This window comes from Coenobita brevimanus, chromosome 61 (genome assembly GCF_032717465.1).
Source record: "Coenobita brevimanus isolate Jiangsu-jjx chromosome 61, ASM3271746v2, whole genome shotgun sequence".
NCBI classification, from domain to species: Eukaryota; Metazoa; Arthropoda; class Malacostraca; order Decapoda; family Coenobitidae; genus Coenobita; species Coenobita brevimanus.
Window position 1 is genome coordinate 36,805,620 of NC_137014.1, and position 17,268 is coordinate 36,822,887.

A 17,268-nucleotide genomic window follows, 5' to 3' on the forward strand; every position below is an offset into this window, starting at 1 on the left:
GGTAATTAAAAGTCATTTCTCTCAACAGAATTATGAAAATAAATTTGGTGGACCTGCAATTAATGACACTTAAAGATACCGTTCTGAGGTCAAATAAAGTCATCACTGCCAGTTACTGTGGAAAAATCAATAATTTTAAAACTGTATGGACAGAAAAGCATGAAGCAACAGGACTTTTGATGCCAACTATGCAACTGTTAACAGTTCTTGTCATGCTACCCAAGTCTGATCAAGCACACCCACCAACCACATTCAAGCAACAACCCTGCAGAGCCTTACATTCTTATACAGCTCAGTGAGAAGGTTTGGTTCCTGGTTGGACACCACATTTGTCTCTATCCATCCAGTTACAGGGGCACCACAGTAGGCTCCACATCATGCCATTACAATATTTGGCTACTATATATAGGCACTGAGGTTAGCAGTGCAGTGAAAGATAAAAATGGTAGACTACTAGTGGAGAAGGAAGAAAATGTGAGCAGATGGAGAGAACACTTTAAGGAATTGTTGAACATACAGAATGAAAGTAATGCAAGTATAAGTGGCTGGGAGAAGGAGGGAGGTGAGAAAACTGGAAGAGATCAGTAGAATGGAAGTTGTGGAACAATGAAGAAAGTCAAAATGGGGAAAGTCCCAGGAATTGATGGAATGTGTGGTAAAATGCTGAAGCATGGGGGAGAGACAGTAGTAGAATGAATGTGGGATATGTGCAGATTGTCCAGGGAGGAAGGTAGGGTCCAGGAGGATTGGAAGTCAGGTATAATTATTCTCTCGTACAAACGGAAAGGGGAAAAAGAAGTGTGGTAATCATAGGGGCATTTGCCTTCTTAGTACAATAGGAAAAGTATATGGTAGGATACTTATTGATAGAGTTAGGGAAATAACAGAGGAATTAGTTGGAGAGGAACAGGGAGGTTTTAGGAAGGTAAGAGGTTGTGTAGATCAGATATTCATTCTTAGATCTTTAGTGCAAAAGTTTCTAGGGAAGGGAAAGAAGTTGTATGCGGCCTTCATGGATTTGGAGAAAGCATATGGCAGGGTAGATTGACAAGGATTGTGGAAAGTATTAAGAATATATGGAGTAGATGGGAAGTTGCTGGATGCTGTGAAGAGTATGTATGAGGGTGCTAAGGCTGCAGTGAGTGTGGATAGCAAACTGAGTGAATTTTTCTATTTGAAGGTTGGGTTGAAACAGAGATGTGTCATGTCTCCATGGCTGTTCAATCTGTACTTAGAGGGGTTATAAAAGAGATACAAGGTAGGGCAGTGGATGTTGGAGTGGCCCTAACAAGAGAGGGCAATGTTTGGAAACTCCCTCTACTGTTGTTTGCAGATGATATTGTGTTGTTAAGTGAAGAAGAAGGGGAACTGCATGGCTTGGTGGATGAGTTTGGGAGTATGTGTAAGAAACGGAATCTAAAGGTGAATATTGAGAATAAAGTGATGGTCTTCGAGAGAAGTGAAGTAAGTGAATGTACAGTGAAGCTGGGTGAGAAGGAAATGGAAAATGTATGTTTATGTACTTGGGTAGTGTGATGAGTATGGATGAAAGTTTGGAGAGTGAAGTGCTTGAAAGCAGTGATAAAAAACAGGGAAGTGACCATGAAGTGAAAAAGTTGATACATGACAACATTGTGATACCAGCTCTAAAGTATGGAAGTGAAGCTTGGACCTTGTTGAAGGGACACAAGTCAAGAGTGAGAGCTGTAGAAATGAGTTAATTGAGAGGAGCATGTGGAGTCACATGGAGAGACAGACTGGCAAATAAGGATGTGAAGGAGCATTGTGGTGTGGATGTGATAGGAAGTGTTAGGAGAAACACACTGAGGTGGTTTGGCCATGTGGAGAGGATGGACAGTGAGCGACTGACAAGAAGAGTGTTTGTGAGTGAGGTGGAGGCCGAGGATGAGATGGAGGGGAGTGGAGAGGTATATGAGAGAGGGGGGTGTGAGCTGGGAGCAGGGCAGTGAAATGGTGGGGGACAGGGCAACGTGGAGGCAATTTGTTAGTGGCCACACCGTACGGGATTACGGCATCTGGCAATAGATAGATAATTAGATATAGTCACCACACAGGTTGTAAATGGTTTCCCAAGTTACAGGAAACCATTTGGCTTGTCACTCAATGTACAGCCACCTGATGTGGAATGAAGAATAAATAGCGACAGGAAGGATGAGAGAAATGGGAAGAGAGGGCAGATACAGAAAAAGAATGAATGGCATGAAGAAATAAGCATGCAGAAGTACAGCAATAGAGTGAATGATGAGCAAAGGTAACTATTTTAATGGGTTGCCACTGGCCCCAAGCTCAGATGAACATGAGACCTGATGGACTGCAGACTGAAACTGCCTTTCAACAATCCACCATCCTCCTTTTGGGGGATGAGGACAGAGGTAAGGGACATCTGCATACCTGGGCAACAAAGAGAAATGGCTATACTGGTGCCACTTTACAAATCCACCCTTAACCAGAACCCAATTATGATGCTTTTGCATGTACTTTTATGGAGTTGCCTGGCTCTCATGACTGCAATACTGGATTTCAAATGTATTGCTCATTGTTCTGTTATTCATCACTATGAAGTGGATCGACATTACGTCTATGACTGTACAATCAGAGTACAGTAATGTATGTTCCATGTCAAGACATGAAAGTAAAATCATTATAAGTTGCTAATGGTACCATTTACATGGTTGGCTGGTAACCATGTAACCAAATGCTTACCTGATAGCCTAACAGCTTAAGGCACACACACACACACACACACACACAAAGTAATATCACTTGTGTAAGCACCTGGCCATTCATCTAAGTGTCTGAACTAAACAGCCTAGCCCTAAACCCCTATACTCCTGATGGGGCATTAAAAAAGTAGATGATACAATATATACCAATTTAGTTTTCAGATGCTTGGGATTCAACAATTTTGATACAAACAGCTAAAAATTACAAAGTACAACAATGCCTCAGATCTGTGTTCTGATAAAATTATGAGATGTCTATTGGCTGTGCTTACCCCCCTCCCCTCCCATGGACTATCATGCAATTTTCATCTTGAACATGTAAATCCTCCCCCCCCCCCACATCTGCAGTGACTTCCCAAGGGAACACTTTCAAGACTACAATACAGGATGAACAGCACTTACAGGCACAGGAACATTATTTGTGACTGCAGCAAATAAAGTTATGATCTTCATCGCACTTTGTGAGATACAGTACTAAATAACTCTAAACTACATAAGTAACTTCCTCAATCCACAACGTTCATAATTCACTTTTATCTCACTGTTGATAGCTACTGTGAAAAGCTGCCTGGCTCTCATCCGAGTCTCAGGTTCAATTCCTAGCAGAATACAGTACTGTTAGAGTAATAAGTAAAACAGCATGAAGAAAATTCTTTATATCCCTTCAGCTTGAAGGGGTTGACCATGACAAACACTTGATAATAATACAGAACACTACAACTTCTCACCTATGCTGGTTCCAATTTTCCACTGCCTTTTTGCAACATCTGTAATCACCACTCCTGGGGCAATGGGATCTGGAAGTTTGAAGCCATTTGCAGCCACCCTTCTCTTGGGCACTCCTTTGGACCCACTCTTCGTGGCTGCTCCTCCCTTCCGCGGAGGCATGATGATGCTCTCCGGATTATATTTAGCCAATATCTAAAGATGGACGTCTCTCCCTACACGTACCAAGTCTCTCTTACTTGCTCTCTATCAAATCTGTTGTGGAAAAAAGCAGAATTAGTGCTGTACTGTATACAACAAAAGTTTCCTACCTAAATTATGGAAGCTGCATTATATAAAATCAACTGAAATTACCCTTCACATCATGTATATATTCATTAAACCAACACATGGAAAATTATCAATAAACTTCAAACCTACATCCTTCAGACAACTTCCTACTACACCTACAGTCAGGGTTCCAGCAAAGCACTATGACATTTTATCAAATCTCTTACCATGCAGACAGCATACACCAGGCAAATAAAGGACATGAAAGAACTCTGCTGCTGGGACAAACTAAAACAAAACAAAACTGGGGCTGTACTCTCAGTAGCAACTTAAGGGTACATTACCATCTACACAATGGTACCCTAACCCTTCCAATATCAGTGATGTGGAACCACATCTTAACCAGAGTGCTGGTTGCAAGTAGGAAAAATCCCACCATCTGAAGCACCAGTGAGGATCCAGACTCTCCTCTCATCCAATCTGCCATACAATGGTCCTAGAATCTTCAACTGCCTGCCACGAAAAACACAAGATTTCACAAACTACTCTGTAAAATACCTCAAAGCCCGACTTAATGAATTCCTGAGGACGGTACCTGATGAACCGTCTGCACCAGGACACACATCACTGCAGAGCAACTACAAATTCACTACTGGACCAAGTGGGCCTGTAACAGGCACACAGGGTTGGGAGGGAGTGCTAGAACGAGGAATCTCCTGGCAACACCTAGAAGCAAGCATGATGATTGGATGGGGTTGGACTAATCTATGATACTTCTTCTCAATCAACTAGATGGGGGGGGGGGGAATTAAGCATCAGGGGATAACATGGAGACTCATGGGTAAAGAAAAAAATTTCCTCCAATGGTAATTTGCTACCATTACTCTAGGGCACCATTTCTATGCAAGGAAATGTTTCTCAGTGCTCTGTAAAAGCTTCTCTGGCACTAACGGCATATTTACCCCACAACAATCCAATAATGCGGAAAACTTTAACAGGCCTACTCGATCACCAACAAGCTCTATCTTGACCACATCAAGCCGCCTGAACACCTTTGTGCAACTCCCACTTCCCCTTCCTACTCCTAATGCAACATTAGTTATTTTCCCAGCATTGCCGCCTAAACTATTAATCCATGTTCAGTATACGTTCGAGGAACGTGATGAGCGAGTGCACAAACGGAGCAGGGAGTTTGGCCTTGAATCCGTGGAGCCTCTGTGGCCGACCATCAGTTTGGCAGACCGCGCCAAGCCAGCTACTCAATTCACTGTCACAATCTTGCACAACACTCTTACGCCCACGAATTCTTTATAAATACCCAAAAACTTCACATTTTCTCACTTTCTACTGACACCAAGAAGATGTACCTTGGCAACCATGAAAAATCAGTCCTATGGGAGCGAGGGGTCATGCACACGCACACACAAACTCGCCAGTACCTTGGCGCTGGGAGCACCTCCATCTTTACCCCTCCATTTCTTCCAAAAATATTTCTCCCGCGCGACTAAACGACTTAAAAAATCCTTCCTGTGTACCTACTTTACACCACACCATTATCTTTTCCATCACCTCACACTATTCAAAGTCTTCAACTTGGTGAAACACGACAACATCCCGCCCGTGGAAGACCCACGACAATGGCGGGATCGACTGAGCATCGCTGTGCGCATAACTCCACCCACGTCCCCGGCGTCCTGTACCAGCTGTTTCCTCTTTCACAAATTCACGCGCCAAAATTAACGTTATCACCAAACAGGAGAAAAAAACACTGGCTATGTTATGCACGACTCATTTGACTATTTCAATAAAAAATATACATATGGCGGCCCAACCACTGGCAGGAATAACAAAAACAGCTTAAATTATCTTATCTTCCTCAATACTGTGCCTCGGGACCAGTTGTCGCCAGACAACTCACCGAGCAGTGCGAGCACTAAAGTCAATACAGCCTCCTCATTTTTTTTTTTAATAATTAGCGGACAAGCTAATATACGTGCGCACTATAACCACTAATATTCTGCTGACTGCATTCCACTAATATTCGGCTGACTGCATTCTGTAACTTATTAGCCATTCAGCGTAATGTTATTCTGACCGACTCTACACGAACAATACTTTTCATTAAGCAATTTTAGAACAGGAACAGTGAATTTCAAAGGCCTACATGGAGAGTAACAAGACGTATTGCACCCTGCACTTTCTCCTATATTACTCTAACTTGGTCCATAACTGTCATCGCCTCATCTTCACTGAGTTGTCAAATTAACACTGGTAATGGAAATCACGCTTATGGGCTATAAACCATAATGTAGGGCCGTATCACTGTTTTATACGCTCTCAAAGCTACGGAGAGAGAGAGAAAGGGGGGATGGGCCAAGTTAAGGTGAACAAACCTTGGATGTCTAACATGACACGAGCCTTGGGTCTACAGTGGGAAAAAAAAAAAAAAAAAAAAAAAAACATCACGTGATGTTTTTTTTCATAGTGAGCAGAAAAATCGATCAAAGTGCTTAGAAACACTTTCCCACGAATCCTTGGGATTTTATTCGGCTACCTCAACACAATTATATATGTTTAAAAGAGGAAAACTACTTGCAGGTAAAAGGATCAAAATAGCCTTCCCTGATCCTCACAACAAGGGAACGAACACATTTCCGCATATCATTTATTCAGGTGACTTAGGCGATGTGGTCAATCGAAGAATACCGGTATACCTAACACGAAAATACCACTACCATAACCATTTCTCTGAGGCATATGAAGCTGGTTCCACCTGTGCATGTGTCCAGCAAAGCTTTTATTTCTTCTTTGTTATTCTGACAATTTGTAATTTGGTCATGCCTTACAGAAAAATCTGTTAAAGCTAAGCATTTACATTATTCAGATCTTCGAATTTTATAGTAATTTCAGAAACAGCATGTGGCAATTAAAGTCTACAATATAAACTTTAACACACAAACACAAGTACCTGGTGTTAATTGCACTTAACTTTAGACTTGGCATAATAATGCACTATATAGCCTTCATTCTAACTTACAAATTATCAGTTATTCTAGTTTAAAATGACACTTTTTATCAATCTGCTTCTGGCACTTTAACTGTACTGGTCGGACACGAATTTCTCATCAAAACTGGGCATAAACGATGGAAGTAAAACAAAGTTCCATGCATGCTTAATCCCTCGTCAGGTCTTTTTCAAACGATTATACTGGTCTGCAGACATTTTTTTTTTTTAAATATCTTTTATCTCACCTTACTCATGGTTTGGACAACTTCAGTACGGTATTCTGTTCCAACTACAGACTATTTCATTCAAATAGTTACTGGAGCCTGAGAGCTGACAGGATGGACCAATGAATATGTCTTCTATCAGTTCAGTGTGAGTCGGATGGATATAACGGTGGGATTAACCGGTGAAAGTATAAAATCTGGTGAAATATGAAGGAAAATTAGATTTAACCCGACAGCTGCGATGAACATCATATGATGGAGCACTTGCACCTATGACGTGCATCATAATTGTGAACAAGCTTTTTTTATTTAAACTGGCGCGCTACAAATTTCGCCCATATGCCCTCGTTACTTCACCACGGATGCTAAAGTAAATAATGAGCTCATATTTGTTTTTCCTATACTCTTCCTTGCACTCTTTCATTTCATACGAGCAAAAATTATTTGGAGAACAAATTTCCCTTTTTTCACATGGACGGGGGGGGGGGAAACCAAGAATGTCATTACTTCACGGCTTAACTAAGGTAAATAATGAACTCTTTGTTTTTCCTATACTTTTCTATGCACTCTTTCATGAGCCAAAAATTGAGAAAAGTTCCCCACCCCCCCTTTTTTGGGCATGGGTGGGTAGACCACGAAACTTAATACCGCAGTTGTCAGGTTAAAGATACACTTCACTGAAGCGGACGTGAAAGATGGGAAAAGTATTCTCTCATTATCAGGACAGCTCTGCTGTTTTACTCTAATGTTTGGGGATTTTAGTCTGCTGCTGATGAGTCACAAGGACCCACTGTTCCCATTGACTGTACTCTCACGATCGGCACAACTCTTATTGGTCTGTAATAGATTTCTCTTGGAAATTCAACGTGTGTGTGCGCGGGGGAGGGGGGGGGGGGAGAAAGTGTGGTTGGGGGTCAATTCTTGTATTAAACTAAAATTTCTCTTGTAAGATCACGCGCGAGTACGTGTGTAGGGGTGGGGTGTGGAACAAGGGTGAATGGTGGATAGAGAGGGGTGGACGAGCTGGAATAATAAGAGCAACAGGACGGAGAGAGGTAATACCGTACTCTTTATGAAGATCCGTGCTGCAGGTGTTCTGGTATGGGTGTGGTGGTGGTAGTTCAGCAAGGGTTCTCAAACTGTGGTACCCGCACGCCTTGGGGGTTCGTGATCTGACCTCTGGAGATCCGCATGGGGGGGGGGGTGATCCAATGATGAAATTCGTATTCAATCTACTTTAACATTTGGAAATAAAACATATTTGGCATATTTACCGGTATTTAAAACCAAAACGGTTAGAATAGTTCAGGGACGTAATATAATGAAAATCGGTAACGTTGGTTACTTCTAAAATTATACCATTCTGTTGGTCCAACGACGTTTTCGCATTTTATTCTAGTTAGGGAACCCCGTCGTATGAAGTGATTAATGGAGATCTTTTTCCTGACCACTTTGTAAAGAACGGTATTTCCTAAACTGAATATAATTAAATAAGGGAAAGAACTTTACCGAATGATTCACTGAGCACATTCAGTAATCGGATGAGAAGCCAACGTTCATTTTGGAAACGTTACTTTACATGACATTATTGAGTAGTAGTGTTCAGATGTAAAGTGGCTTCTTTGAAATATGCAAGATTATCCGTTGGTGCGGCCGTAATCATGGCATTTCTTTAACGAAAATAAGGTTGTGTGGTGGTGTTGAAGAATTGTAAATACGAAGTTCTAATGACAAGGGTAACATACAGTGCGCGAACTTTTCGTCAGCAAAGGACAAACCACCGATAAAAAATGTATGGGAACCGCTAATTAAATTTAAAGCTTTCTCCATTAACAGTAAGCACCGTTTTCCTAAACCTGATGTTTCAGAAAGAAAAAAAAAATCGAGGTGAAAGGTTTAAGATATTATTAATGGCATCTGTAATCCTGTAAAAGTTTCTGCCATATTTGAGAAAAATGTGCCGAAAAATTTTTCGAAACTCTTTTGCTCTAGGTGAAATTCATAGTCGAGATATATTTTCATACACATTTCGCTACGGTCTCGTTACAGTACCCTGATTACTATTCATCTGAGGTTACCAATATCTTATCCTTTTTCTAATACATATAAAATCAAATAACTTGTCCTCTTTAATCTCAGGTATATTCACAAAGCACCTCAGGCTTCAAAAATAAATGAATTAATAATAATAATAATATAAGAAGAAGAAGAAGAGGAAGAAGCAGAAAATAATTCAGCAATGGACAAGCACCTCACCCTCCGCCTGATGACTGAAAAAAGCCACGCAAGAATTAACATGCAGCTATTACAAAATTTTGCATTATTCCACACACCGGAACGTGCCGAAATTGTAAGCACTGTACTTAATAATAATAATAATAATAATAATAATAATAATAATACAGGGTAGATGTGCTTCTTACTTTTGAAAATCATATTTCTTCATTCCAGCCGGCCAGATCTTGCCTTTAGGTTGCGGGGAAAGCTGTTTCCGCATATCCTCCCTTACACTCCTGACTCCCGGCGTCGATACTCTCATCTGGACCTCACTTCAGACGCAAACTGATATAAACTCCGACAAGGCACTTTATGTTCGTTTCAATCAACAGTTCCCAAGAACTTCAGTATAAAAAAAAAAAAATCACAATATTCCAGTCACAGTTCCTTTCTAAATGTACCTGAAGATTCTCGTAAAATTTAGCCCGTAGACACTATACGCGGAGCGAGTCACGTCAGCTCAGTCCGCTTCACCACCAACCTCCCCTTCCGAAGTCAACACTCGTCTGAACGCGTGCACGCCACAAGTCAGTTTTATAACCTACCGCCCGGCACGGGTTGGGTGCCGCCTGGTTGCAATCTGTTGCTAGGAGACAGTAATACCTCAAATATTTCACACCTATTTTAGCATACTGTTGTATTATTTTCACCTGATTAGAGGTTTGTAAGCAGCTCATAATCTGTATGTCATCACCTACAATAATAATGACCAGAGATGTACAGCCATTCGTTCCTATCCTATATTCGCTAGCAACTTAATAAACTTTCGATCTCACACCATCTTAGATCCTAACACTAAACAGAGCTATGTATGATAAGATTCGGTTAGAAAATCTCGATAGTATAAGACAAGACACGATTAATAATTCCAATATAAAGCAAAATCTTGTAATCACAACACGTAAATCCTACCGCACTGTTGCCGTATTGGGGATATGGGTAGGGGCAGGGACGTGCGTAGTGCGTAATACTTCGTTATATAATTAGACTTGTATTAGAAGGCCTCTCCACGTTCATTATAAAAACTCAAGTCAATTCATGCAAAGCTGATGTGGTCATGCGCATGGATATACATGACATCCTACAGAGTTTGGAGACTGGTCACATGAAAGTGGTAGCTGGTGAATGAAGAACAGTGCCAGTGGCAAAAGGTGGTAACAGGCAGGAGGCTGACATGGTATTCGAAGTTAGCCATGTACCCTGGTATTTTGGCTCTTACAGTTCATCGAAGTAACTGCATATAAAATTTATTAAGTAACAAAATATCAAGCATAAATTTCGGAAAGCTAGCTAGCTACTTTGGGTTTATTGGCATGAAACTGAAGGAGCATGGAATGGGAGGAAAGATGAAGTCTGGAGGCCTATGATGAGAATTAAATGAAGAATGGACAGACTGACTGACTGAGATATTAGTGGCGGTGCAACTGCCAGGGTCGAATGTCACCGGAAGTGAGGCATGGAGGGCTGGAAAAAAAAAAAAAATCTTTACAATCTTCCGGCTATCCATTTTGGAATCGTGGACGACGCTTTTGAAAATATTATCCTGTAAAATTCTCTCGCCCGGGAATGTCACCTGTTCTTTTTTTCAACAAACCATAAAACCAAAGCTATGTACAACACAATTACGAAATATCCAATCAATAACGTCGGTCTTCAGAACAACGCCAACAGCAACACCACTCGCGAAATCATCACCTGGGTAAAAATAGTTTACTGATTGAGTGCGCAAGGGATTAGGATGTGACGAAAGGAAGGGAGGGGGGGGGGTCGAAATTCTGGCAAATTAAATTATTTATGAGGGGCAAAAAAATCATGACAGGAACCATAAAGAAAATTCCAAGAGGCATCCACATTTCACAAGATACTGGTAAGGGAGTGACTGGTATATATACCACATCAACAATAATGGAAGTGTTAGAATCTTAATAATATATATATATATATATATATATATATATATATATATATATATATAGAATAAGAAAAATGGAAACTGGCCAAGCTACGTAAGTGGAAGAAAACTTGGGTAAACATATCGCTGAGACCTGTGTACTAAATCATGAAAGCCAACAAGCTCAGGTTAAAGAGTATATTAATGACAGAAATATTACAATACTGATGAGTAAATGATACAATTCTTTACTTTCTTTCTCGAAAAGCTGAAGGGATCGGGAATGGATTGAGAGAACACAGAACGATGGGAAAACGAGTATTCGCGGAGTAAAAGTAGTAGCGAGGAAACGACAGAAGTGGGATGAGAAAAGCTGTCCTTAAATATACCAAGATGTGGAAGAAGGTGTGTGTGTGTGTGTGTGTGTGTGTGTGTGTGTGTGTGTGTGTGTGTGTGTGTGTGTGTGTGTGTGTGAGAGAGAGAGAGAGAGGGGGGGGCTCAGAGGATAACACCTACCAAGGCTGGTAAAAAGGTAGAAATTATAATTAATGACAAAGCCTTACTCTACGTCATATGGTACACATCATTAATCCCTTCAGTCCGATAACGCACTTTTAATTCTATTCTTGCTAACTCCAGACGATTGTGTTAAGCTCTGCGAAGACTATTTGCAGTAATGGAGTTAAATAAGGTCTCCAATTATTTCCTTTCATTTCTTCTTCTTCTTTTTTATTTATTTTATTTTTTTTGTGCTGAATATAATAGTCTAAACGCTGCACCAAACAGAAAATGTCATCAGATTAAAAAGGGGAGCTGCAAGGCTTGGTGGATGAGTTTGAGAGAGTGTGTAAGAAACGGAATCTAAAGGTGAATGTAGGGAAGAGTAAAGTGATGGTCCTTGAGAGAGGTTAAGTTAGTGAATGTACAGCGAGGTTGGATGGTGAGGAATTGGAAAATGTGAGTACGTTTAAGTACTTGGGTAGTGTGATGAGTAAGGATGGAGGTTTGGAGGGTGAAGTGCTTGAAAGGGTACAGCAGGGAAGAAAGGTTGCTGGTTCTTTGAAAGCAGTGATAAGAAACAGGGAAGTGAGCATGGAAGTGAAAAAGTTACTACATGACAGTATTGTGATACCAACTCTAACGTACGGAAGTGAAGCTTGGACATTGTTGGAAGGACACAAGTCAAGAGTGAGAGCAGTGGAAATGAGTTATTTAAGAGGAACCTGTGGAGTCACGTGGAGAGACAGGCTGACGAATGAGGATATAAAGAAGCGTTGTGGTGTGGATGTGGATGTGATAGGAAGCGTTATGAGGAACACACTGAGGTGGTTTGGCCATGTGGAGAGGATGGAGGGTGAAAGACTGACGAAGAGAGTGTATGTGAGTAAGGTGGAGGGGGGAAGAGGGAGGGGGAGGCCGAGGATGAGATGGAGGGATGGGGTGGAGAGGTATATGAGAGGGGGGTGTGCGTTGGGAGCAGGGCAGTGAAATGGCGGGGGACAGGGCGACTTGGAGGCGATTTGTTTGTGGCCACCCCAAACGGGATTGAGGCGTCTGGCAATAGATAGATAGACGTAAAGCTAAAAATTCAGTAAATAACAACGTTAAATAAATAACATCTAGTAAACAAATAACTATTAGTAAGTAATAACACCTGTAGTAGCTATTTTTCTACGTTAAAAGAGAGCAAGGGTAGAGATAGGTCAAGGGAAGAAAGAGAGCACGTAAGAGGAGGGAGGGAAAGGGAAGAAAGAGCGGACTAGACACGACGCAGACGAATTGATCTGAAGGCGTCCGGAGACCCTCTCAGCCACCCTCAAGGGACAAGAGTTACGTAAGCTGACTGTGGGCGTATGTGAGGGGGCGTTGGTGCGAGGGAGGGGGCGTATGAGAGGGGTACGGGAGCGTATGTGAGAATGAGGAGGGGAGGCGCATGTGAGGAGGAGGAGGAAGAGAGGGGCATATGTGAGGAAGAGGAGGGGAGGCGTATATAAGGGAAGGGGAGGTTTATGCGTGAGGTAGGGGAGGTGTGTGCGAAGGGAAGGAATGTATGCGAGGGGGAGAGAAGGCCTAGCGACAGTACAGTAGGTGGCACTGCAGCTGTTTAGTTCCGTGTCGGCGTAGGGGATGGGGGAGTCCTATAAATGAGAAGGGAGTATGGAGAGGGTGGGGAGGGACTGACATTAGAGACCTTGGTAGATCCTGTTCCTTAGCGATTTCTTTTCCATCTTACAACCTCTTTACGTTTATCTGTTTAATATGAATAGAGTCTACATTAGTAATGTACAAGAGGCATACTGCTGTGTAACAATGAGTGAATAAATAAATAAACAATAAATCGTCCTGGAGGAGGCGTTACGAAATTTCTGAAGTCAACTAGAAGATCCTAAAGCTCAAGGTGTAATCGGAAAGAAAGAAAGCAGAAGAAAAGTAAGGGGGCTGAGAACGGTAAGAAACGGTTAATATAAGGATACCCGTGTGTGTATATATATATATATATATATATATATATATATATATATATATATATATATATTTCCAACAAGCTGGAATGAGTGTAGGTGGTCGCGGAATGGTAACCTGAAAGGGAGAAAAACAGATGGGCTGAGAGCGGAAACAAAGAACAATTGAAAGGTAGAAAATTTTGAAAAAGTTGATGGGAGGGGAGTTGTGCGGGAACTAGGGTTTCACGGACGATATGCAAGCTGGAAAAAAAAAAAAAAACTCATGTACAAAGGAACTTAGCCAACATTAAGGATAGAGCATAAGGACAGAGGTTATGTAAAGATGAGTACCGTACATGGACTGAAATTAGGTAGGGAAAAGAGACAGGAACAAAGCTTGGGTAATGAATAAAGAAAAGGGACACAGCTTAGACAAAGGATAAACCACTGAAACATGACTAGGGTAATGAATAAAGCAAAGGGCCGGAGCTTAAAAACACAGCGACTGAGCTAAAGAAAATAACAAAGCATAGAGACAGCTTGGGTAATGAATAAGGCAAAGAACCAGATACCAATGAATAAGGCAAAGGAAGAAAGCTTAGGTGAAGAACTGAGCATAGGTAAAGAGCTTCCGTCACGAATAAAACAAATGGTCAGCTCATGTAACGACTGAAGTAAAGGGAAGGAACTTAGGTAAAAAAAAAAAAAAAAAAAACACGGACTGCTCACGTAAAAAAATAAAGCAAATGAACATTTCAAAGAATAAAGCACAACGACAGCTCAAAAATAAAGCACTGGAAGAGAGCTTACGTACAGGGCAATGCACACAGACAGAACTTATGTAAGGGACAAAACGCACGCTGTGGGTCACGTGCGACGCATGGGGCAGGGCGGCCCGCATGAGAGAAGACGTGAAGTCACATGCAGGCGGTGACGGGAGGTGAGGGAGGGAGGGGGAGAGTACGTGGCGGAGACGGGAAAAAATGGCGATGCAGTGGCTCGGTCGGTGTTTGGAGGATACCTGTCATGTACGATTTTTGAGAACTACTGAGCTTGTGGGAGAACCGAACGACCGTCCACAACAATCGTAAAAGGCAGAGCACACAGACAGAATATTGGCTGGATGGATTATGTAAGGTACAAACGCATGCTGTGGATCACGCGCGAGGCATAGCGCAGGGCGGATCACGTGAGGGAAGCGGTGCGGTCACGTGCAGCAAGAAGAGAAGTAGCTAAGGCGGTGGCGGGAGGTGAGGGAGGGAGGGAGGGAGAGAGGACGTGGCGGAGTCGGGCAAAAATGGAAATGCAGTGGTTCGGTCGGCTTGGTACTAGCCTAAGGTTTGGAGGATACCTGTCATGTAAGATTTCTGAGAGCTACAAAGTTTGTGGGGTGGACCCTGAGAATCTAACGACTGTCCACAACAAACAAATAATCAAACCTTCACCCAACCACTAGCTACTATATACCACTTCTCATTTGACAAAGAACTCTACCCCCTTTCAGCCCAGTTGATGGCTAGCTGTAGTCCGACTAGGGGTTTAAACTTAACCAGTAACCAAGGAGACTCATTATTATCTCATTTCTTAGGCCCATCGAATTTCATGAAAGCACGACTTGGTTATTCAAGCTGATGGAGAGACCCAGTTCCCTCAAATGAAAAATTGACTATACCACCATCTCATGCCTCGCCGTCTGTGCCTTGTTGTCTGTCCTACCCTACGGCTTTATCTTTCGTGAGGCACACAGTGTGAGGGACAATAAATGGAAGAGTTAGTGAGAGAGCGGACACGAAAAGGTAAAAGTGAAAGAAACAACGAGGGAAAGGAATGCTGGACATGGCAGGCTGTGTGGACGTGCGTGCGTGGGTGTGCGTGTGTGTGTGTGTGGAATGTGGGGGGGGGGGGGACAAGGAATGGGTGGGAGGGATTGCTCCAAAAAACTTAAATGGGAGGGGAAGGAGGGGAACTGATGGGGAATGAGGGAGAAGGGAATGACACGGGGGAAAGGAAAGGGAATGGGGGAAGGGGAATGGGAGGAGAAGCAGGAGAAAAGGGGGGAAGGGAGGGGAAGGAAGGGAGAAAGGAAACGGGAGAGGAAGGGGTGGAGAAGGGAAATGAGTGGGGAGGAGAGAAGGGGAATGGGAGAGGAGGGGGCGGGAAGGGGAGGAAAGGGAGAATGGTAGGGGAGAAGGGGAATGGAAGGGGAAGGAGGGGTGAGGAGGGGGAGTGGCAGGACGCTGGACTTCACGTGCTGGCTGGGGGCAGGGAGGATACCAGGGTCAGAGAAGACGATCTTCACGTGAAGAGGAGGAACAGGGAGGAGGAAAAAGGAGGCGAAAATACGTAGGGGCTTATTATACGTATGGGGGAAGTGTGTGTGTGTATGTGGGAGGGGGAGAGGGTTAATGATGGGATGTGGCTGAAAGTGGGGGATGGGAGTTACGTGGGAGAGGAAGGGAGTGGAGAGGCCTGGGGGAGAAGAGAGGATAGGGGAAGTGGAAAGGGGGGAGAGAGGGAAGGGGTAGAGAGGGGGATGCTAGGAGTTACGTAACACTAAAGCTTACATAACACTGGGCCGGCTCTACGCTACACGCCCTCACCAGCCAAAAGCATCCTTCGACACCTACTACGTTATGTAACCTTCTGCACGCTACATCAGTATCATCTTGTATTTCAATGACGCAAATTATGTTGATAGTAAAACAATACAAACAACAAGCAAATTAGTGTTTTGGTGTATGATACAAAATAAATCCCCCAAGGAATTGCTACAACGATGCCGCCGCCGTCTCCTCCTCCTCCTCCTATTACTACTACAGCTACTAAAAACTCATTATTGGTCCCTTTAATTCGATGATATTTTAATTATATTCTGTTCAGGGAAAGAAATTAGTCTGTGAAGGGGTTAATGGAGACTATTCCCAACCCCGTCACTTTAAATGGTTTCTCCAAACTTAACAAATTGCGTCTGAATATCGTAAAAAAGAAAAAAAATCCACTAAATATATGTCATCGGAGTCAAAGGATTAAAAGTACAAAGCACTGTGTTGTTGAAACGAGAGGATAGTAGGTATATCTTCACTTCAGTAACGTCACCACACGTCAAAACACTCGCCTATCACACATTTCCCCCAGATAAAACTAAGCTCAAGTACTCAACTCACACAACACAAATCTCCAAGCAGTGACTGGATAACAGATATGATTTCGCTTCAGTAACGTCACAACATTTCATCACTACGACACAACGCTTTCATCATAACACTCCACTGAGACACATTTTCCCCTGGTAAAACTAGGCTCAAGTACTCAACTCACACAACACAAACCTCCACGCACTACTAATGAACTAGTAATTATGATATCGCATGTTCGAATTCCATGGTATTAAGGAAAGATATTACTGGATTAAACTCCTTCAACTCTTACTTCTATTTCCACATTCAAACAATTAACTTAGTATAAGGCTGACCACTTTAAAACTGGAGAGGGTAATGGTAGCCTTCCTTAAACTCCTCACCACTGGACATACTTCTGAAGCTGAACAAACAATCGTAAGGAGGTAACAACTACAATAATAAGGATGATAATAATAAAAGGTCACTGAACTGATGAAATAAAATTATGTTGCAAACAGTTTCAGTTCTCTTAGATATGCCCACGACAAGGCATATACTGTTGCCAG

General features: G+C 42.4%; 1 protein-coding gene across 8 annotated transcripts in view; it reads right to left on the reverse strand.

The window, feature by feature from the left end:
• Nucleotides 1–17,268, reverse strand: part of LOC145403823 (serine/threonine-protein kinase VRK1-like) — a 119,783-nt gene that overhangs the window by 31,101 nt on the left and 71,414 nt on the right. For 2 of the 8 annotated variants that reach the window (XM_080275510.1, XM_080275508.1), the window contains one exon: nucleotides 3,473–3,725. In XM_080275510.1, the coding sequence (XP_080131636.1) occupies nucleotides 3,473–3,632 (160 nt within the window). In that variant the 5' untranslated portion in view covers nucleotides 3,633–3,725. Of the gene's footprint in view, nucleotides 1–3,472; nucleotides 3,726–5,179; nucleotides 5,385–9,394; nucleotides 9,722–17,268 lie in introns of those variants that run through there. The other 6 variants (XM_080275507.1, XM_080275504.1, XM_080275509.1 and 3 more) reach the window with 6 other exon arrangements.